At 41.6% G+C, this 24,701-nt stretch overlaps 1 protein-coding gene across 6 annotated transcripts; it reads right to left on the reverse strand.

The window, feature by feature from the left end:
- Positions 1-1,003: 1,003 nt before the first annotated feature.
- On the reverse strand, positions 1,004-23,410 carry tmem141 (transmembrane protein 141). 6 transcript variants are annotated; one of them, XM_061798834.1, is made up of 10 exons: positions 23,365-23,384; positions 23,195-23,264; positions 23,003-23,069; positions 22,357-22,440; positions 22,173-22,283; positions 7,652-7,785; positions 4,698-4,844; positions 4,505-4,606; positions 3,507-3,626; positions 1,004-3,402 (listed from the first exon to the last, which is right to left on the reverse strand). In XM_061798834.1, exons 2-10 carry the CDS (start codon positions 23,246-23,248, stop codon positions 3,274-3,276), a joined length of 948 nt encoding a protein of 315 aa, XP_061654818.1. In that variant the 5' UTR covers positions 23,249-23,264; positions 23,365-23,384; the 3' UTR covers positions 1,004-3,273. The 6 variants fall into 6 exon arrangements, with proteins under 6 accessions (XP_061654818.1, XP_061654817.1, XP_061654816.1 ...); XM_061798833.1 differs by having other exon boundaries at positions 23,195-23,385; XM_061798832.1 differs by lacking the exons at positions 22,173-22,283; positions 22,357-22,440; positions 23,003-23,069; positions 23,195-23,264; positions 23,365-23,384 and adding an exon at positions 13,477-14,749.
- Positions 23,411-24,701: the final 1,291 nt, after the last annotated feature.

The following is a 24,701-nucleotide window of genomic DNA, read 5'->3' on the forward strand; positions in this document are numbered from 1 at the left end:
CACTGGGAGTGGCATTTAACAGATTGCCACCATGTGGCACTGTGCTGCTTTTGTGAAGTGAGTTGAGTTCACTACCACCATACAGCGCTCGTATCTCAAATTTTTCCTCGCAAGCCAAAGCAAAAGATTGGCCAAACGACGGCTTGTATCTCGAAAAACATGTAAGTCGAGTCACTTGTATCTCAAGGTACTAGTGTATTTGAGAACTGAGTGGAAGTACTTTTGCCACCAGTCTATTGGCTCTCTATTCCTCAGCAGTTAATCACAGAAATACACAAGTGGTCAGTTTCTGGGTGAAATATGAGCTGGGTTTGTTTACCTTTGGTGTCTGTCTTCTGTAATTGTTGTACATCTCCCTTCAGGTAGATGTCCTGTTGAAGGGTGTGGGTCTCCAAATGTGCATCAGAACAGTTAAAAAGGACTGAAAGAGACAATTTCCTCCATATAGGTTGTCCATTTCATTCATTTCAAGTTAGTTTGCACTGCGGTCACTGCAAATGTGACAGCATAGGCTTTGACCCCAAAAGCAACAAATCTAATGATCTTTATGGATAACCAACCCATATATAACTATTTCCACATTTTCTTTCAAAGTTTATTCTGACCAAAATAATCACAAGACAGCCACGGTAGCGGATACGAAATCGGTCCTTATTGCCAACCTTTCAAAGATATTTTTCATAGCAAAAATCCTGTGTGAATTGACAGCAATATTAATATAACATAGTCAAGATATCAATATACAGTCTATGCCTCTTGAAGTACAGTAGCTGGATTCCATAGTCATACTGGTACATGTAGTAAGGCTTCTTTTCTTTCCCATTTTAACAACTTCAAAACACATTATTGCCTTTGTCAAATTAAAAGTCTGAGTCTTTTTCATGGGTGTAAAACCAACACACTCATTTTCTGGAGCATGAAGGTTTAAAAATAGAAAAACCTTATATTTCTCAAGCTGCTGCGAGCATGATTTAGTCATAAATTAAAAGAATAAAAGGACGCCTTGTCACCCTGTTTGCTTGTATTTATTATTTTACATTTCATTTATAGATGAAGTACTTGTAATAGAAAGCAGGAGAAAAGAGTTTCACTCACATTATGTACTTTGAGCAGCAAAAAAAAACCTAAACATTCAAAACTACATACAGTAACTATGTTCTATGGAGATATCCCAGAAGTACCATACAATTGCTGTATACACTTACAGCTTATTATTATTGTTTTACTGCCAGCTTATTATTATTGTTTTACTGCTACATGTTTAGCTAAACATCTTCAGAGGATCAATTTTGCGACCTATCCAGTCACGTGGAGGACAAAACAGGAAATTTAGCATTTTTTAAAAATGAGCCAAAAGGTGTTTTTAAACATCTCCCAAACAAGTGAACACTTCTTCCACTTTCCTCCACATCCAAACTTTCAAACTTCTCTCCTCCGCCTCTGGATCGACGTCACGTTGGCTTGAGGGCTGACCTCCCCCCACCCCACCATCATCTCACAAAAACAACACATCCAACATACTACTTGAATATAAAAACCTTCGTGTTTAGATTTATTTTTTATTTTTTTTAAACACTCCAACCAGAGAGTCAGTGTAGGATTTTCATAATAAGAGAGACTACTGAAAGGGAAAAGGGGTAAACTTTGTATTTTAGATTAAGGGATCAAACTTTTAAAAAAACGTAAACAGAAGGTTTAGGTGATGATATACCTTCTTTGCACAAAGTGGTTGGTTTCTATGGAAGTACAGTAATCCCTCTCATATTTGCAGTTCGCTATTCACAAATTCACCTATACCAGGTAATCTTTGTGGAAACTATCCCTAGCTTGTCACTGAAAAACTCACCTACTCAAAATCACGGTTTTTGTGCACTTTCTGAAACACCCTAAACGCCACAAGATTGCACCAAAGCCCGTCTAAATAGGACATTAGCACGGTAATTGGTACAAAAGGAAGTACAGTGGTAAATTGAGATACGAGTTGAAATCATTCCGTGACTACATTTGTAACGCAACACTTCTGAAATTATTTTCCATTAATGAAATTGATGGAAATGCCATCAATCCGTTCCAGCCTCCCCCCAGAAAAACACTAATTCTTGTGTTTTTGTTTTTTGGGAAAAATCACAAAAATCACTCAATATTATTTATAACATAAAGCATTAAACAGTTTTCGCATAATGATTTAATGCTGCATTTAATTTCCTTTTGTTGTTCCTTCTGGTGTGGCTGCCTTGGCCACCGGGAGGCACCACGGTATAATACAGTCAAGCAGACACAAATGAATAAGAACAGACTTTTACCACTACTACTCAATAAGTTGCTGTTACATTAGTCATTTTCTGTAGAGGATAAAGAATATATGCCTGTGAGTTTTGTTATATTATCTGTCCTCCTGTGTCGTTCCATCATTGTTGTTCAAAGATGTGTTGCTTAAAGGGTTGTAAAACCACAATTATCCATGCTAACCGTTAGAATGTAAATGGCATTTTCCATTTATGTCAGCATTAAGAAAGTGGGGGGCATTCTGAAGGCACCATAGCTTGCTTGTTTTAAATACAAACCGTGTTTTTCTCTAAGTTCAACTGGGAGTGGCATTAAACAGCTTGAAGCCTCTTTTTCAACACATTATTCTCTCTTCGCCAAAGTGCTGCTTATTGTGAAGTGAGTTGAATTGAGTTTACTGCCACCATACAACGCTCGTATCTCAAGTTTGCGATCGCAAGTCAAATGACGGCTCGTATCTTGCAAAACTCATAAGGCGGGTCATGGGTATCTCAAGGCACCACTGTATGTTGAAGTGACACATCTCGACTGAGAGACAGGTTTTGTATGTCGGGGAGGAGGTAAGTTTAGCCCGGGTAGTTAGTGGAAGTTACAGTGAGTCTTCGCCACATGTGCATGTACACGCCCACTTCTGGTGCATTTTTCAAATTCAAATAATCTATAAACCATTTATTTTTAAGGTTAGTGTAAGATAAGTGCGAAATGATAAAGTATTTTGGGATCATAGGTTGTGGTATAGTTATAGTTTTAACTACAGATATGGGCGTCTATGAAGAGTAGGGATTACTGTAAACAAAATTAAAGAGGTTGGAGTCCAGCAGCTTGGAGTGTTTCTGCCTCTTGTAGTGCACAATTAGCTTGTGGAGTGGAGAGGTTACAAGTTGCAGTCAAGGGGTGTTGAAAAAGGTGCATCGCCGCCACAAAAGGTCAGTCGGGTAAACGGTTACGACAGCGTCAGTCTTACAAATCCGACCTACTGCATAAAGGTCAGATGAAGGTGGAGTCCATGGTGCTGGTGTCCTGGACGCTGCGGGAACGCGCCTCGAACAGCTGCTTTATCAGCGCAGATTTCTCCTGCTCCAGCTGGGCAATGCGCTCGCTCTTCTCTGTCACCTCCTTTCGCGGGGGGAGGAGGAGAAGAAGGAAGAAGTATATGAAACGGTCAGACGGTCCAAAATGCTGACAGCAATGAAGTATTGGAGGAATTAACTTAAAGGAACCTGTGTGAGGAGTCTGTTCTGGTCCTTCAGTCTCATGATGGCTTGTGGTGGAGCTGGAACCGGAGGCTGCGAGCTGGTGGGGAGAACTGCCGTCAGACCGCCACTGGAAGGGAAGGATGACTGGGAAAACAAAACAAAAAGGAGTTCAACATAGTATACAGTGTAGGGTGGTGTGGTACAGTACTGTATACAATTAAGTTGCCCAATCACTTGCCCGATTTTTTGCTTTTCCGCAAACTATTTCCACATTCTGCAAATCAGGTAAAAACACTTCCTCCTCACTCGGGTGACTGGGGAAGTGGACCGTTTCAAAGCACCCGTAAGAACTTCAAATGTCCACAATGTCTTTTTTTAAACAAGATGTCACCACAGAGCCACCAAAGATGACAATAGGTTTTCAGGGTTCGTTCATGTTTAAAACTATGATATCATCTTTGTATAAATAAATGATATAGATGTATCTAACTTTTGTCAGAAGACACTAGCCATAAAGAAAACAAAATTTTAGCAAGTTCGGCTTCAAACAACCAGGTCATCAACTGAACTGTAGCTATACTCGTTAGCATAGCATACACAGGAAGTCAGCTATCCTGTGTTCCGTGTTGGTCACGTGACGTGCCGCATATAGCAGATTGAAGGAGAAAATGTGAAAAAACTATTTGAATTATTTTTAGTTCAATTTAATTATGCACTTACTTTACATTTTTACAAGAGTACAATATTATAAATCTTTTCGTTTTTTTGGGGAGGCTGGAATTGATTATTGGCATTTCCATTCAATTCAACGGGGAAAGATGATTTGAGATTTAAGTGTTTTGAGTTACAAGCGTTGCCCAGGAACGAATTAAACTCGTATCTCAAGGTATCAATGTATTGGTATTTCACAGGCTAGTATGAATGTAGTATGGATACAGTATGGTATTTGGACAGGAAACTATAGGTATGATATACAGTAGTATAACAATGGAATGAGTTACGTGTGGCAGGTTGATTCTCACCATTCCAGTACAGCAAATGAGGTCATTGAGGCAGCGGTTGACTTCTTGTAATTTGGGAATAAGAATGTTGATACGACTCTGGTTGGCTTCAGTGAAAAAGTCCTAAAAAAAGATTTTGAAAAAAAAAAAACACGCTCATACTCCCTGGTAAATATGTAGTAGAAGTTTTGGATTATCCCGGGTCTTTACTCACCGTGCATTGGGAGTTCTGCCCGACCTGCCGCTGTCTCTCAGTGACATTGTGGATCTGGCCCTGGTACCAGTCTCTCGCACGCTCCACCACCTCCAGGCCCGCCAGCAAGGAGTCCTTCTCCTGCTCCAGCTCCTTCATTTGCTTCAGCTGGAAAAGAGGGAGGAAATCTGTTTTTTGGGAACACGCAAAGAGCACAAACTCCACGTCGTCGACACAACCTGAGAGCAGACTGTGTTGTGAAGAAGGCGCAGACAGAGACGAACAGTCCGACTGAATCCTGAACAGTCCGGTATCATGGCAACCGCGCAACAACCTAAGAATGGAGTAAATAGCCAGCCCCTCAATTATGGCCACCCCTCTGTGTCTATGTGAGTTGTGCTGACCTGGCTGTCCATGCTGCACAGTCCTAGCCTCATCGCTGGCATTCAGCCACCCCCCACACACCCCCAAGCGCCCCTTGCATGGCTCCATCCCATGTTTAAACAACTACATCAGAGCACTCACTGTTGGCCTGTGCCTAAATAAGGCAGATAAGGTGGAGTGTGTTGGTGGTGAGATGAAGGAGCTAGTGTCAATGAATGCACCGAAAACAGTGAGCGGCAGAAGGTTTGAAGTAGTGTGTGCCTCAACTGGTGCATAAATACACACACGCACACACCACACTCGCACACACACCACACATACACACAATAACAGCACAACAGTTGCTCAGGCTGCTTAACACAAAGGATGAAAGAGCGGCTATACAACAGCGCGTCAAAGGCGATAAACAATCCCCAAATACAATGGTGTCAAAAGGATTATTGAGGGAAAATTATCTTAAACATACTACAAGGTAAAAACTTTTTGTTCCATTCAGCAGGGTGTCCAAAATCCACAACAAACTTTTCACTCATATAACAAAAACCAGCAAAAAGCTAGCACTCAACTCTTCAACCTTCAACTACTCACACACAGGAAAAGCACCTCGCTGCTAAGGGGGATGAACAGTACTAGTATAGTACCACAGTTTAGAATAGTAGAATATATTGTTGTATGGTATATTATACAATAGAGGAAAGTCTCGTGGCTAGTTAAAACTCACAATTCCATATAGTGTATTATGGTATTCATGCAGTATAGTGTAGTACGCCTGTCCCTTTTTACGTATAGTTTAGTAAATTGTATAAGTACAGTACACTAGTAAAGTTTAGTATATAATAGTGGTTCTCCAACTTAACACTAAGTACCACCTAAAAAAACTTTGCTCTCCAAGTACCACCAAAATGACCAACAGTACAATACAGTAGCACAGTAGGCCTAGGTGTTCATCAAAAAACACAAGCCCGATATATATTATTTTTTCTTAAAAGTATATACCATATAAGCCACTGTAACACTGTGCATAGTTTGAACAGTAATACTGCCTAAATATAGGGGGGAAAAAAAAAAAAACTGTATGGCCTACCAAAATAATGATTCGATTACAATGCATTGCACATAGAAGTTAAATAAAAATTAAATCTAAATAAAAATTTAAAAACAGCTTTTAAATATTGACTGCAAATGTAATCCACTAAATAGTTAAATACAACGGAACTGAATAGGCAGGGATTATTTCATGTACCAACAGAGGGAGCCCCCATACCACTAGTGGTACTAGTACCACACTTTGAAAATCACTTGTTTCGAGGTAAGTCTTGTCTATTGCTGGTTAGAACTTTCATTCCATGTAGTGTAGTATGGTATCAAGCCGTGTAGCATAATTATAGTATACTACAGTGATCTAAACAGTGCTGATGCCTTTTTAAGCATTGTATAATAGTAGTACTGTATAGTATGGTGGAAAGTCCTATCTATCTATCAAAATACTTTCATTCCATATAGTGTAGTAGTGCCATTATACTAAAAAATCGACTATACTAAACTCCTCACTCTTGTCCCAAACACAGCCAAGAAGCTGCCGCTCAACTCTTCCACCTCCGCCTACTCACCCACAAAAAAAAGTGCAGGGCCTTGCGGCTGTACAGGCTGCTGCTGAGGGGGATGAACACGGTGGTGTACGCGGCCCACACCGCCGTCCAGGCCCGGCCGGCTTCCTCCACGTCCACCGGGCCGCTGGGCCCGACTCGGCTCGCTACCATCGAGGCAGCGGAGTCGGCCCCGGTGGGAGGGACACAGGGAAGGGGGGGGTGGGGAGAGGGGAGGATGAGGGCAGGGAGGGTAGGGAGAGGAGGAAGAGAAGGGAAGAAGGGGAGGAGGGGGGTCCGTCTGCCTCCTCAGACGCAGAGACGGAGGAGACGCCGGCGAGGAGAAAGAAGGAGATCAGGCATGCAAGGGAAGGTGGAAAAATGGTGGAAGCGAGGGGGGAGAGAGAGCCAGAGAGGAGGCAGGCATGAGCTCTAGAGGGGAGGGTGGGAGTTTAAGCATGGGGGGGGGGGTGCAAGGGGACAGCAGTGGGAGGGGAACCGGGTAGCCAATAGGAGGTCAAATGAGACTTTTCTCTTGTTATTCTATTCTCGCCACTAGTGACACTAGTTTCTTTGTGACTGAACAACATGTACAATCCATCCATCCATCCATTTTCCATACATTGGCATCAAGGGTGAGCTGGAGCCTATCCCAGCTGACTTTGGGAGAGAGGCACACTTAGACCCTGGAGTGGTCGCCAGGCAATAACAAGGGCAACTCTTTGAATAAACTAGGACGACTTTTGGCGAGAGAAGCGGGGTGCACCCTGGACTGGTCGCCAGCCAATGGGAGACAAACAAGAACGTTCACACCTGTGGGCGATTTAGGCTTCAGTGGACTTTTTGCACAAAATCTCCTACGTTGCAGAAAAGTGGCTCTGTCTTTTCCGATTTACAACTACCCAGCATTGTTTGCTGCTCTGATGGGGGTTAAATGCAGAGGTCACATTGAGTGTATGAATGTGCATGACAGTTTTGAATGCCATTCCGGAGCCGCACACCGACCATTTCGTAGTCCACTCCGCTGGTGATGGTGTGGCGCCTCGGCTCCTCCCGACTGCGGCTGTGACGCCTGGAGCCTCCAGTGAAGCCCGTCGCAGACTCGCTTTGGGATCGGGGCAAATTGGATTTGGCGACACCTGGACACATGTGGATGAGATGATTGAGTATTTGTTTAGCAATATAGGAGAATACTGTATATCCAACAACTAGGAAGGAGGGTGGAAAACGTTCCCAGTGGTCACCACACGTGCGAGCCATTCAAAATGAACCCATGAAAGAGTATTAGGGCATCGGTGGGAAAATTTGTTAAAAAGTACACTATAAAATTGAATTTGTAATCCTACCAATCAATATATTTTCGAGAAAAATGCTACAGAGGGCTGCATTGCGTGCTGGCAGATTTTTAAATGCACTTGTTAAAATATGATTTTTACTCTCTGAAATATACAACTAACATAAAAAATATACTTTTTATTCCAAAAATCAAACTTGTTTTACTTAAAAGTATACAATGTTAAAACAATGTCGAAAATATAAGACTTTAATGTCAAAAATATACAACTTTAATCTCTGAATATTACCACTATTCTCAAAGTGAAAAAAAAGAATCTAAATATGCCTGCAGTCTCAAAAGATTATGACTTTAATCTCCGAGTGTAAAAGTTTTTTTCCTTTTCAGTGTGGCCTTAAAACTCCTTCATAAAATACATAGCAGACAAAGAGGCTTAAATTGTCACTATTTAAAATATTTTTGACCCAACACACCCAGTACCAGTCAAGCAAAACGGTGCTGCAAAAACATTTTAAAGGGGGACTTGATTACAAAATTTTTAAAGCAAGAATACATTGTATGTGCCAACACAAGCCAAAACACAATACTCTGATTAATATTGCGTTTGTGGAACAAGAATTAAACTGAATAATTAATTAATTTAGGGTGGGAGGGGCCATGTTGGGCGAAATCGTTATCAGTTACAGACGGGAAGTGACGGCGAAGCGCCGGTAGAGTTACCTGCTGCCTGTTACGTACTATTGAATCATGTCAGATGACAGATTGCAGAGAGCGATGGATTTTGCCGGTGCTATACAATTGGTATAAAAGCGATTCAACATCATTTTGGGGTGGTGTTGTGTCGATGTTGGTATGCAACGGTATATGATAGAATAATAAGGTATAATATCGACATGAACAATGCAGCATTGCTTAACATTTAATTACTCCGTACGGTTATGTTTATGGCAAGATTTTGACATCTTGGGTTGAGTTCCCTTTTAATAATTGTTAAATTTATTTGAGTAAGTTTCAGCAGTTAATGTTCTTTTTTTTGCTGATTTTATGACTTTCCAATTGCATTTCCCACAAGATTGACGGTGATTTATCACTTGATGATTCAATAGCACCCTATAGATTATGAGTGTACTGCCACTGTGTTACGTGTCTAAATTCCAGGAGAAAGTGAGCTTCTGGCAGGACTTTTTGGTGAGAGATTTCACAGCTGTCACCCTTTTGGCGAGGCCTGACCTGCGTGCTGTAATCTGGACTAATACTACTAGGTTTTACTGCATGTGAGAGATTATGGCACGGACAAGTGCTGCTCTGTCCGTCCACGCTAATCAGCCAAATGCATGAGGACTAGAGGCCGAAACATGGGGATTTGAGGATCCTTAATGCCTAAAAATAGTGTACAAGGTAAATAGATGCTAAAATGGTCTTCCAAAGAGATGATGAATTTCCATTTGTTTCGTAACACAAATTCTCCATCGACCAAACAATAGACAGCAGATGTCTACCGGCATCTGCCAAAAACAAAGCGTTTCTTACGACTGCAACCAGTAGCCCAAGGATCAGGAATTCCAGCACAATTTACTTCGTATTTATCCTTGCTGATATCAGCTTGCTTTGAGGGGTGGTCCAGTCTCATGCTGATAAGGCACTGCTCACCCCACACTCTGTGTGCCAAAGTGGCACGATACAGGTTGGATATGTTGTTAAAAAAAAAAAAACATGCAGTATGGAACTGAACTTGAGGGAATCGTAGCTGTATACTACGATAACTACCAATGTGGTTGTGTAATAGGGGTTAAACAAGTCGAGGTTTTTTTTGTCGTCAACTTTAATGTGATGGAAGTTGAGTTGAAGCCAATCAATGACGTCATTGATTATTATTATTTCTTTTTAGGAAAGCACAATATCAATACTGTGAATTATGCAATTGAAAACACTAATAATGGCTTTATCATACCATATGACTGACTGTGTTTGGTACCCAATGGAAGCTATAAGCTATGGTGCAGTGTTGTGTGTCTTTTTTTAATTTTTTTTAAGATGAATGCACTGAAACAACGTGTGCTGCTGGGTGGAAAAATCTCTTGAAACTTTTCAAACGAGGGAAGTAAGTGAGCAGGGAGTGATGGAGTGTCGCCCTCGAGGCATGCTGGCTGTGCGAGGATCAGACTTTTAACCCAGAGAGACTCATCAGAGGGTTGAGCCTGTGTGACAGCAAACGCGGTCGTTAGAGCGACACAAAGAGACGTACGAGTGAGATGAGGTAGCTTGATTCCTAAAGCATTACTTCCCTCACACCGGGGGAGAATTGACCATCGGCAGTCACGCAGTGCGAGGCCCACGGCACCAATGAAGAAAGATACACGTCTGACCGGACCGCTGACTTGGCCTGGCTTTAACGGCAGCAATAACTCAACAAGTTACAACATGCTGAACGTGAGCTCCTTTTAGGGCATGTGGCATGCTTGACAAGCTTGTTGTCAAAACAATACACAACAACAGCAACAAAAAATAAGCCCTAAATAGACATTCATTTTAGAAGGGACATATGTAAAAGTGACTTATTGTTTGTATACAAATGAAGTGGTACCTTAATTTACAAATTTAATTTGTTCTGTGACTGTACTCATAACGCAAATCAACTTTGCCCATTGAAATAAATGTAAATAAATGCCGTTAATCTGTTCCAGCATCCCCCCTAAAAAACTCCCCCAAACATTGCAATGTCTTTTTGTTTTTAATAAGAAAAACGCCCCTCTACAGTATGGTACTTTATTAAAAACATACAGTAATGACACTATTAAATATAATCCAAAGAATTAAAGCGTTTTCTGGCGGCGTGGTGAATGACTTGTTAGCACATCTGCTTCACAGTTCTGAGGACCGGGGTTCAAATCGCGGCCTCGCCTGTGTGGAGTTTGCATGTTCTCCCCGTGCCTGCGTGGGTTTTCTCCGGGTGCTCTGGTTTCCTCCCACATCCCAAAAGACATGCAGGGTAGGTTAATTGAAGACTCTAAATTAAAGTAAACAAGTAATTAAAGTGATGGATAAAAAAACCAAGGCACTATCATCACTGTGCAATTTTTAAAAAATACAGTCTTTTAAACTGGGACAGTCTTCACATATTTGCAGATTTAAATTTGATTTATAAAGTACTGCATGATTTGGCCCCAGCTCCTCTGGCTGACTTCATCAGCCAAAGAAACAGCTCTGAGCGTGTCACTCGAGGCTCTGTCAGAGGTGACTGTCTCATTCCTCTGCGCAGGAGCACTTTCAGTAAGTCAGCCTGGTCAGTGAGGAGCGCTGGTGAGTGGAACTCAGTACCTGAGGAGGTTAAACTGCTTACAACATACAAGGCCTTCACAAAAAAACTGAAAATGTGGCTAGTTAACACCTATAGCTGCCAACACTAAAAGACAAGTATGTTATGTTGTCTTTTTGTTATGATCAAAAAAAATTATGGTTTTATTCTCTCTTAATAGTATAGTTTGATTATGTATCCTGTATTATATTGTCTTGTAGATGTATTTTACTGCTTTTTTACATCATGGCCAGGGGACTACAGATGAAAACTAGCCTTCTGGCTAATTCTGGCTTTTTTAACCATGTGTACTTCATGTGTTTTATGAAATTGCATTGTCCCCTTTCAAAAATAAACTGATAAACTGATAAACTAAATTGCCCGTAGGTGTGAACATGAGTGCGAATGGTTGTTTGTTTATATGTGCCCTGCGATTGGCTGGCGACCAGTTCAGGGTGTACCCCGCCTCTCGCCCGAACATAGCTGGGATAGGCTCCAGCGCGCCCGCGACCCTAGTGAGGATAAGCGGAGCGGAAGATGAATGAATGATTAAACAGTTTTATGAGTCATGATTTCATAATTCAATTCCATGGACATGTTTCTGAGCCATGATTGTTACATGAAATGGGATTAGGAAGTGAACTGAAGCTCCAAAGCCTTAAATATTAGGAAGCCAAACAGGCGTCCCGGAATAGATGGCTTTCTACCGTAAGTAGACTCTACTGCAGTTAAAAGACTATTTACTGAGTGAACATATCCTACTTACTTTGTGTATTTTGTTTGTGTTGCGCTCGGATCAGTGCATCCAATTGAACACTGCCAGAGCAACTGAACTGGCAAGACGATGTGGTGAACATATCAACTTGCTTTTGCACGACAGATGTGCGCATGGCTTGCTCAAAAGTATGCAGACGCCCTACTTGTGATGTGACACACATCATCGACATGTCCGGATTACACTTTTGTCTCAATTTGATCGCAATGGCAAATATTATTGTTTCATATTGTGACATGTAAAAAGAGCTGGCACCATTTATTTTTTTCAAAATACTATATGATAGTTTAAGCATGATAAGGATGATTTACACCACTACACTACAAACAAAATAATAAACTCCATCTATCCATCCATTTTCTGAGCTGCTTATGCTCACAAGGGTTGCAGGAGCGCTGGAGCCTATCCCAGCCATCATCGGGGAGGAGGCGGGGTACACCCTCAACTGGTTGCCAGCCAATCGCAGGGCACATATAAACAAACAACCATTCACACTCACATTCACACCTTCAAGCAATTTAGAGTCTTCAATTAACCTACCATGCATGTTTTTGGGATGTGGGAGGAATCCGGAGTGCCCGGAGAAAACCCACGAAGGCACGGGTCATTTTTCAATTAATATCTTTCTGACTGTGTCAATTAAAACAAAGCATTTTTGGTTCTTGGATTGCAGGGGTGTAAAACCCGTTTTCATCCCCAGCCATATCGTAGTTATAGTGGCCCTCACGGGGACGTTTGTTATAGTGAAACCAGATAAATGTATAAACACTAGGTTTTGTAACAGTACAGTAGCACACGTCACAACATCCAATTCAAATTGGTTTTCTTGCAGTGGAATGACAACATCAGTTCGTAGCAGTGATGCTCCATTAAGCTGGATTGCCAACTACCAATAGACCCCACATAAGAACAAGGACGGACAATACGGTACAGTCGTGTTTTGTGCTCACATTTTCAATATTTGCAGGTTATATGGATAGCAAATGTTATTACTGGGTGTTTTTTTTCTATATTACTGTTGAGTGCAATTTTTTGTGATGGAAAATGTTAAAAAACACATTTTGGGTGGTTTTTTGGGGGGGGGGGGGGGCTGGTACAGACTAATTGCCTTTCCAGTTGAGATACGAGTATTCTGAGGTACGAGCGTGTTCACCTTAAGAATTAAACTCGTATCGCAAGGTACGACTGTAAATACTTAGCAGCAAAGTGTTTGTTTCAGTCAGTGTGTGTGAATGATCAGAATGGTATCACCGCTGCCTCGATCTGATCAGGAAAACCTCTCTTTACCTAAAATCACATCACTACATCATATTACACCAGAGTCCCTGCATTTGATTTTTATCAAATTTATTATTATTATCAAAATCATTGATTTTGGAAAATTGTGGCAAAGACACACCCCTCTCCCCCACTCGTTAATTCATAACAGATGCAAACAGTTAGAAATGCCTTCGGGTTGCACATACTTGGTCCTTGGAGCTGTGGTGACTCCAGCGCCAGCGATTCGATGGACCTGACCCGGCTCTGCTGCTGGGGTGCTTTTGAGAGGTGACCCGGCTCCACCCGGTAAGACCCGCCGGCCTCCTGAGCGGCCGGGATCCGCTCCAGACTGCGACCGGATCTCTCATAGCCGGCGCCGTACCGCGGCGGTCCGCACGCCGGGTGGCCACCTCCCTCCTCTGGTCTGGCCCGGCTTATCAGGGAGGACGCGCGGTGCGGCTGGATGTTGGTCACGTTGCTCGGCCCCAGCGGGCGGACCTTGTTCTCCGCCCGGGTGCATGCGGACCGCGGAGGGGGCTGCGGAGGGACGGCCGCCTGCGCCTTCAACTGGCAGCGGTTCTCCGGGTTAAGCATTGAATAGCGCAGCCCCGCCACGAAGCGCTCGAACGTGAGGCAGCCGTGCGGAGGGGTGACCCGTCGGAGGCAGCTCAACACCCCGCCGGGTAGTTCCCGAGTGTCGGCGCCCTGCCAGCGGCTCTCGATCTCCGATATGTGGACGTAGCCGCGACCGGCGTCGTCCAGGATGTCAAACAAGGTCCGCAGGCTGTGAAGAAACGCTTTGGGAAGTCCGTCCGTGGAATAGTCTCCCTCTTTCGGTTGGGTTTTCCCGTGAACGGCGTCTTTTCTGGGCCCAACACAGCCATAGATCGCCGACGTACCGCTCATTTTGCTGCCCTGCTCCGTGGCTATCAAAGCCATGACTACTTTCGAGTACTTCCAGTTAGCATAAACTACCAGGAGCCTGACAACTTTACCGAGGTGAAAAGACTAAATAACCAACAAAAACACAGAAGCGACTGAATTTAAACTACTACAAACATTTTGTGATGTATTTATAAGGCTTCGGCGTCATGTTTAATCCCGCGTTGGCTGGTGAAACTTCACTTTTTAATCGTCGCGTGTGTGAACACTGAACACACTCTCCTGTGGAGTCCAGCACCGCCCTTCAAACGTATGTGCGCGAGCGCTCCCGGCCCGCCGATTGGTCGAGGCGTGACAGAGTCGTGCGCTGATTGGCGGAGAGCCGAGGTTAAACTCCAGTTTGAGTTGTGAGCTGCTTTGTGTTATATATCTCGTAGTGCGACGTTATTCATATAGAGGATTTTTTTTTTTTACTATATGATTTGAAAAATGAGAGAGAGAGAGAGAAGTAGCCAAGCCCTCTTAATCCTTTCACTTTAATTTGTAAAAAAATATATATATTTACCCAAACTGCAATCCTACCTATTGTGACCGGGGTATATTGTATAAAAAAAAAACATAACTACACAGATTGAATATAATGCAAGAAATAAAAGTGCACTGCATTTTATCTATCTAATCTATCTATCAAATGACAAATGAATATCAGCACAGGTCTATTTTTGTTATAATTGTTTTTATTTTATCTGATAAGAGGTTCACTGTCTGTTAACTTTCTTCATCACCTTCCTGAGTCATTTACTGTATATACTTCCAACCTGTCTAGGCTTGAACACTCACTCTGCTTCCATCTGCTTTGCAAACGTCCCAGAGTGACTCATGTTGTAACAACAGTGAATTCCCTGTTACCCTGCCAACTTTTCCTGTCCCGATCAGATGAGATAATGGAATTGTCCTGCTATGTTGATGTGATGCCCCAAGGATAGGATGCAGAATCAACAGTTGCCTTCACATAATCAATCATGCGCTGGTTATTCTAGTCAACAAATAAAATGGGTGGGCATCGATTGTGGCTGGGGGCTGAGCATATATAGTCGAGATCAAATAGAGTAAGTGATCAAGTAGCCTCAAAGTGTGTTTGGGGGCTATCCCAGCTGACTTTAGGCAAGAGTTTGCCAGCCAATGACAAGAAACAGACAAATATCCATTCGCACCTATGGACAAATTGGAGTCTTCAATTAACCAAAGCCTGTCGAGAGAAACGGGGTACACTCTGGACTCGTCGCCAGCCAATCCTAAATCACTAGGGCTGCAACTAACCATAATTTAATTTCGATTAATCTGTCAATTAATCAGATAAAAAAAAATACTTTTTAATGTCCATCCCTTTATTAAAAAAACAGGACATTGCTTCAAATGGACAATGCAGAAAATGAAATGCACAAACATAAATAGATTACGATTCAGTTACTTGTTTGGGCCGTAATATCAGAAAATGGGCAAAAATGTTGATCATTGTTGTCCTAAGTAAAAGCAGATGTTTTCAAATGTCTTATTTTGATTAAAGCCAAAATAATCAGTCTGTTGTAATGGAAGACTACAGAAATCAGAGAATATTTACCATTGTGAAGCTGAAATTTTGAGGATTTGGACAATATTAAGTTAAATGTCTTGAAACTTTTAATCCAATATCAAAATAGCTGTCGATTAATTTGATAATCGATTAGTTGTCAATTAATCGATTAATTGTTGCACCTTCACAAGGCACATACTGAATAGAAAAACAAGTCACTCGCATTCACACCTATTAAATAATAATACCTTTATTTAGAGTATATAGGACCTTTAAAATCATGTTCACAAAGTGCTGTGACAGACAAGAGTAGAACACAGTACACGCCAAACATCATGCGCGTGTATCATATTTAAAAAAATAAAATAAAAAAAACACTGAAGCCCCAGGCAATGCAGAACCCAGCTTGTCCAACTGAGATCAAGCAGCTTGATGTATGATGATAAAAATAAATACATCTAAAAACAATGATTGCCTATGGTCACGGCAAAGGTTTGCTCTAAAAGATAGGAATGAAACCAACTCAGTGCAGTGTCCCTGATCCCCACCCAGTGTCTAAGCCGGTCAATTAAAATAACGTGGTCAACTGTGTCAAAAGCTGCACTGAGATCCAACAGAAAAAGCATCGAGCCCACCCCTTTATCAACTGTTTAAAGGAGGTCACTTGTTACACTGAGGGGGGCTGTCTCCGTGCTATTATATATATATATATATATATATATATATATATATATATATATATATATAGATTAGAACTTCTCAAAAAGGTTGTCAAAAGACAAAATTTTAAAATCTATTGACAAGTTAGAATTTTTAGTGAACCTATCATGAGTTTTGTTGAGAGAAGCAGGGTCCACTCTGTACTAGTCATCAGACAATTCCAGGACACTTATTGGCAAACAAACACTCACCTTCACGCCTATTGACAATTTAGAATCTTCAATTAATCGAAGCTGACTTTTGGTGAGACAAGCAGGGTACACCCTAAACTTGTTGTCAGCCAGTAGCAGGGGACATATGACAAACAATAAATCATTCGCATTCACACGTATGGACAATTTATAGTCTTCAATGATGCCAACATGCATGTTTTTCAAATGTGGGAGGAAGCCAGAGAAACTCCACGCGAGCACAAGGAGACATTACTAACTCCACACAGGAAGGCTGCAGCCGAGCCCAGAACATCAGAACTGTGAGGCAAACATATTAACCACGCATCCGTGCCGCTTGTGGTAGTCTTGTGCTGCAAAAATGTTGTAAATAGAGTTTGCATTGGCCTGGATGAGGATGTGAGCTGCTGTTATATAACCCAAGAAAGTGAGTGACAGAAAGAGGAGAGAGGTCACAGCTCCAGTTCAGCGGGATGGCTCGACTCTGACGGCCGGCCGTGCTCGCCTCTTCTACTGTCATGCCCATGCACACGCAGTCACAGTCTAACAGGGTGAAAGGATCATACGCATTTGTGCATTTTTTTTTTTTGCCAAAATGTCAATGGAATAACAGTGGGATGTCAAGTTTTTTGCCACGCTAAAATAGAAGGCCAAGAGCAAGCGAACACACATTTGTGTTTTTAAAGCATGGTACACAGACCGATTTAACATCTTAATCGATTTCTTAGAAAGAGAAGCCATGCATTGTCATGTGTGTGCTTACTAATCTTAGCGTGAGAGGTGCACTCTGGATCGTCAACAATGCACACCAAACATGTAACGAGGTCTGTTATAGTACCAAAACTGACCAGTGAGAGGCAGACCGCTGGAAAATACAAAGAAAAAGAATGAGTGGCATTCGAAGAAATGGGAGAACCTAGCCTTGAATTGTTAGCTTTTTTAACAAAGATTTTCCTAGTCATTTACTCAAGTTAATCTTTAAAAGACATCTGACAATGAGGCCTTTTTGCTGACTTTGATCGCAAGGGAGGAAAAATGCTCAAATTTGGCCCGATTATCAGTATGTGTACCTTACTAATTGGCTATCATATCCTTTCACATCACAATCACAGAGTACGCGTCTCGGCCGAACTCGTTATTGACCACATACACAAGGATCTTTGATCGCGGATATTGAACAGGTTTAACATTTACAATTAGCAACCCACACCATTTTTCTATCATGTTGTGGAGGGGAAAAAAATCACTCCTGACACACAGGATAATCCGTTTTTTAGAGACATTCGTTAATCGGGCCTTTGCTTACTTTGATCAAAAAGTGGGGGGAAAAAAATCTCAAATTCGGCCCGATTATTGATACGTGTGAAGTTGTGACCCTCGCTTAATTGGCTAGCGTTCCGTTTCTTGTCACAATCACAGAGTCTGTGCCTCGACCAAACTTGGTGTTCTCCACACACGAAAGTATTTTCTATCATATGTTATAAACAGGTTTAACAATTACAATTGTTGGCCAAGACCTTTTTCAGAGGGGATTGAGGGGGGAAAATTACTCTTAATACATCCCACACCACAGGACAATCGCCCAGGTAAATCTTTTAGAGACATCTGATAATCGGACCTTTGCTGACTTTGATCACAAGGAAGGGAAAATGCTTGAATGTGGCCTGATTTTCAGTATGTGTGGACCCCGCTTAGTGCTGCCAGAGGTTGCCAAGTGTTCTCCAGCTGCTTGTATGAGTCACATTTCCACTCATGTTAACAACAGTCTTTGGGTCCCTCATTACTTCTGGTTTGTCCTCTTTCTCTTTTAGCGGCATCTGTGTGTGTGTGACAAGGGATTTGTCGTTCATTTCTTGGATCCGAAAAACAAGAGAGCAACAGAGAGCGAGAATGTTCAAAAACCTTCCTGTCTTGGAGATGTTTAATCAGATTTGAGTAACTGCAATGGGAGGATGATCACATGCAGAGCAGAGCATGCAAAGCGAAGCCAAAACATTCAATTTTTTCAATTTGCATTCAGAAAGAGTGTGTTTGTCACGCTACTGGTTTGTTCTTGGAGTATTAAAGCACGACAGTATTGTTGGATTGAGCAGAATATGCAGAGACTTACTTTTAAACGGTGGTACACACACACACACATTGATAATCAGGCCGAATTTGAGCACGGTCAAAGTCATCAAAACGCCTAACTGTCAGATGTCTCTAAAATATTAACTTCAGTGATGATCCTTTGCTGTGGGGTGTGTTAAGAGTGATTTTTCCTACTGCAATCATACTGCAATCCATCCATCCATCCATTTTCTGAGCCGCTTCTCCTCACTAGGGTCGCGGGCGTGCTGGAGCCCATCCCAGCTGTCATCGGGCAGGAGGCGGGGTACACCCTGAACTGGTTGCCAGCCAATCGCAGGGCACATAGAAACAAACAACCATTTGCACTCACAATCATGCCTACGGGCAATTTAGAGTCTCCAATTAATGCATGTTTTTGGGATGTGGGAGGAAACCGGAGTGCCCGGAGAAAACACACGCAGGCACGGGGAGAACATGCAAACTCCACACAGGCGGGGCCGGGGATTGAACCCAGGTCCTCAGAACTGTGAGGCTGACGCTCTAACCAGTCGGCACCGTGCCGCCCATACTGCAATCTGTTCAGAAAATGGTCTTGGCCAATGATAGTAAATGTTAAATTTGTTCAATATTTACATTTGCAAATCGCTGTGTGTGTGGTCAACACAGAGTTCCAACACAATATAAGAGCTTTATGCACACACATTGATATTTTTACCTTGTGTGTGTCGTTTCATACATTTTATAAATCAGTTAAAAATTCAAAAATTGATGTTTGTACCCTGCTTTACTCACACATTCAAGACGCAGGGTGATTTAAAATAGCAAGTGTGGCCAAAACAGATGAGCACTTACACAATCTAATGAACTCCAGTATTTAAAAAACCTTTGCAAAGATAATAATGTCCATGAATATCACCAGAGATTTTCACTCGACCACCCCCCGCCCCTCAATTATTTGATTGTTAATCCCAGCAGTCTGTGTTCAGCATCCATTGAGTGGTACTGCAGTATAAAATGTATTACATAGCCAACAAACACATCCTCCAAAAAAATTAATACCAGATCATAAGCTTAACATCTGATCACTACAAAAAGCCATACCAATCTCTGACCTTCAGTATATCCTCATGTTAATGCTGCTATGAAGTCTTAAAGCACATTCTGTTGAATGCAAATATGACACAGCGTTTATCATATGACACAGCATTTATCAACTGATTTTATGAGACAAGTTCCTATATCACAGTCAGGTCCTGGTTTTATAGTTATCATTACGCTTTTCCTCTGTGCCATTATTTGGTACTTCTGTATTTCTATGCTAATTGATCAAATGCTAACATTCTAACCACAGGTATGCTAACATATAGCAAAATAGCAGCCCAAGTATGGAAAGGCAAATGTCCTGAATGAGCTGCACAATTTGGCGTTCCAATGGTTTGATTGGTTGACATAAGAATGGGGTCAATTTGTCAAATGTCGCCGGTCATTTGGGAATTTTACCATGCAAAATTGGTTGATTTGGGAAAAGTGGGAATTTATGCAATGTAAAAAAAGAGTTCCCACCATATCCTGAAGGAGCTAATTGTGGTTGAGAAATGTGGAAGAATTAGGACAATTTGAAAAATGTCTGCATTAATTGGGGAAATGAAAACTGTGTATGTAATTGTGAATTTTTTAAAGTGAATATTTTTGTAATGTGAAAAATCGTTTTGAAGATTTCATGAATGAGCTAACAGAAATTACAATGGTTTGAATCGGTTGAGAAATGTGTAAGGATTAGGCAAATTTGAAAAAATGTCTGCATACATTTGGGATTATTTTCATGCAAATGTGGAACACTGAAAAATGTGTGAATTTAGGGAACGTGAACAGTAATTCCTAATATTTCCTGAATGAACAAAATATATTTAAATTGGAATGGTTTGAATCGGGAGAACGGTGGAAGGACGAGTTAAATTTGGAAAATGTCGAAATGACGAAAAAGCAAAACACACTTTCTCACTGAGCAGAAGTCTCAGAAAACCTACATGATGCCGGTTTGAGCCCCAAGTTTTGTTTTACTTTTGAGGCATATTTCTGAAAAAATGTTGGTTGAACTACGTCCCCGAACAGACAGGTTCCACTGTATAACTGTATAAGGCTTTCAATCCATCACATCATCATATTTTGTCTTCCCAGTCCCGGGTGCTTCTTCTTTTTGAGGCACTAGAAGACAAGAGTAAACATCCATCATTTAAAGGTCATTTTATACCGATTTTATTGACCTATTTCTGAAAATGTCCTTCTGGACAACCACCCCACTGTTACATAACAATGTGGCTATTTTACATAGTGACAACCCCTACACTGAGTTTCTTCACTCAAAACATCATCAGTAAGGTTGGGTGGAGAGCCAGAGCCACTTTCAAGCGGTGTGCGGGCTACACTACGGGAACCACTCATGCATAGGCACTATCAAGCAGAAACATCCCCCACTGGTGCGACGTTGATGCTAACCTATTGAAGCCATAAAGTAAGCAGAGCTGCATTGACTTTTGATGGATGCACAGATAAGTGTATACTAAAAGCTTTAGCTTCTGATAAGCAGTACATACAGTGGAACGCTGGTTTTCATGATTAATCTGTTGCAAAATTTTCCATAGGAAATAATATAAATGAAAATCTGTTCCAGACACCCAAATATATTAACAAAAAAAGTAGAGAATAGCTACAGTTTAACATACAGAAAACAAAGTGAAATAAATAGACAGTAAATGACCATTTAAATGGCTCAATGAACCTTTAACATTACTTTTACCTTTATTTGACCATAATGTTCACTTTCAAGCAAATGCAAGTCATGGTCCCTATGACCATGTTACAGTGTCTTAGCACTCTCTATTGGTAAAAAGAATTACATCGTTCAGGAAGTGTTGGGCCCCGTAACACAACAACATCTGACGATACTTAAATTCGGCTGAAAAAATATAAATTTAACAGAAATACAAAGGAACCACCATGACAGGGCACATTCGAGTAGTAAACAGACAGGAAAATGGCCTATACGTCCATGAAGCATTGCGTCATGATGACACGTTCACAAGCCCTACAAGAAAACACTCAATAAAGTTGCCCGTGTACCTGGAATCCTATGTGTGGGTGCTTGATTCCACAAAATGAGTGGCAGAGTCCCGCGGGCAGGCAGATGAGCTTGGTACGGACCATTTTCAAACCAACAAGAGACAAAATATCGACGAAAAAAAAATGATCAAAAACCGAATCTTACGAAAACCGGGGCATACAAAAACCGAGGTTCCACTGTACTTGACTGCTTGAAGTTGACAGTGTTTGAGTATTTGTGTTTGGTGACGAGTCCATGTACCACCTATACACAGACATGTTTTGAGACACCTGAGAACTGTTTTAAAGTGTGACAGTAAAGCAAAGTATGTTTCTTTTACATCTGTCAATCCAGTCGTACATACTGTACATTGGGCCAGAAACTCACCTTGTGGCGGCAACCTGTCCGGGATTTTGCCAGTTTCGAGTAGCAACCACAGGTCGGAGCATTTCTGCGTTTCCCACCGTGTCAGTGCATAGCTGCCCGCCGATGACGTCACTGACAGGCACAAAAGATGGAGACTTATAATAGAGAGAAGGAGCGGGGGGAGAATCACGCTTTTATTCCTCACCAATGGAAATGAGCAAGTTCCACTGCAGAGGATAAGCAAATCTCTTCTGTAGAATGTTCTGGAGGGCAAAAAGGCCAACAGCACCTGTAAGGGAAGGTTGACATAATAGACCATCGAACTGCTATGACAATATGGCACAGGCTTCCACCATTTATTGGTACACTACTGTACAGGGACAGGTTATGCTAAAAGGAAGTGAAAAATGGAAGAAAATAAGGAGTGGGACGACTTTCTACAAGATTTTGGAGTGTTTGTGGGAATTTTTTGGTCCAGAACCAAGAGTTTGGCCAAGAGGTTGCACCCCCTTCTCCCACTTAACATTTTCCGTATGATTTGCCATTTTAATTGATGTTTTATGTTCTGTTATTTGTTTTGCTTGATTTATTTTAAATGTTTTGTACGGTGACCTTGAGTGCCCCGTAAGGCACCTTTAAATAAAATGAATTATTCATAATAATCAGATATGCAATACTTTTGTCCACATCTTGTATCACACATGCCTGAGGGTTATTCCGCCCTCATGTGGCAAATACTAGATCAATCTTAGAATTTGTTTCTGTCATACTGGGACCTTGCATACAAAACAAAAAAAGCTATTACAAGTTAGTAAAATGAGTGGTTTAAAAAAAGTACACATTTTACGTACCAAGCACAAAGCTTCCAGTCCCCTTCATGAAGGCCTGAGACTGACAGGCGGCATAACTTTCTAAGCCCTGAAAGGCAACATTTCTTTGATAAAGGCATATCTTCATTCATATTTTACATTACGCTTAGACAGTGTCGTCGGTGTAAAATTGAGCAAAAGAGAATCACGACACGCGAAATTGTAAAAGCTCACCGGGTGTTTTGCTGCCAGCTCATCGTCCACTCGAGTGAGACCGAGATTGACCATATTTGTGTGTCAAAACCTAAAGTTGAAAGTTATTTCATAGATAGTATCACAATAATATTAGCAAAATATTGCTAACATTATTGTACAACGCCAGGATGCCGCGGCCGAACACTTACAAAACAAACACAGAGGGTGAACAAAAGTAGGGCGACGCGAACAGACCGGCGCTGGTACTGCACCTCTGAGCAATTCAAAACATGACATTTTATGGAAAAGTGTTTTATATATATATATATATATATATATATCCCGATGTAACAGTTGTATTAAGCGTGGGGTTGATTAATACAATGATGGATACAATTGATATCTTACAGGAGACATTTATTTTTCAAATTTACATGACAGTGGATGAAATCTAGTCAAAACCTGTTTTGGACTCTGGCACGACAGCACAGTGACCCCTGACACCACAATGGCCTCAAAGGGTCTACAGAGAAGGCAGATGGAGAGAATTCAGTAACACAGAAGGTCAAGTTACCGGACCACCAAGCTGGGTACCTAACATCTGCTACTTGTTACCAGAGAAGAGAGCGTGAACTGACTTCGGGGAGACATTATGCATTTATTTTTTTCACAATTTAAAATAGTTTCCAGTTGTCTTAATAACATCTCTGCAGTGTGCTTTTGTCAAAATACTCAGAGGATTAAGAACTTTATACATTTTTGCAAGCCTGTTTCTTATCATGGTGAAACTGCCTCACCGCTGCTGGGCCAATGGCGAGCCAAATAACAACCAGTGGGCTGGATCTCATCGACATGTCTTCTCTTCCGCCCAAAGTGCTGAAAACAAGCGAGCGCCCAAGACAGTCAAAACATTTTTGTCGTGCATGGACACATCACTAAACACAAACAATCCCACCTCCCCCTTTGCCCTGCCAACAACTCCAAGTGCTGTTTATAAGAAGAGATTCCATTACATTATCACTGGTGGATGGTTTTCCCTGTTGTTTTTTTTTAAATCGGGTTTCACGAAAATTTGTCACTTGGAAAATGTTGCTGCTGTGTGAGGCTGCCGACTTTATGTGCGGTCATGTGACTGCCTGGGGCCGTTTGATTGGTCAAACGGAGTCCAATGTCACTAGGAGTTCTGTCGGATTGGTGAAACACAGTCATGTGACACCACCCCAGGCAGAAATCTCTCTTACAAACCAAACCAAAGCATATACACACATACATTACAATACATTGCTCGCTTCACTCACGGAACTTACGTCATCCTGGCTGTCAAGTGCAGAAACTTTGCGTGTAGGCGGTTATGTTAATTAGCCCCACTATTACATCACAACAGGGCAGAAGTGCTTTCAAAAATAGGCAGATAAGATTTACATGGTTGCTTAATTTCACACTTGATGGATGGGCAGGCACTCCAGAGACCTACCTTTCAGTATAGAAACATTTAACTACATACATTTTCCGTGAAATGCACACAGACAGAAATGACAGAAACAGA

The sequence above is a fragment of the Phyllopteryx taeniolatus genome, chromosome 15 (assembly GCF_024500385.1).
Source record: "Phyllopteryx taeniolatus isolate TA_2022b chromosome 15, UOR_Ptae_1.2, whole genome shotgun sequence".
NCBI classification, from domain to species: Eukaryota; Metazoa; Chordata; class Actinopteri; order Syngnathiformes; family Syngnathidae; genus Phyllopteryx; species Phyllopteryx taeniolatus.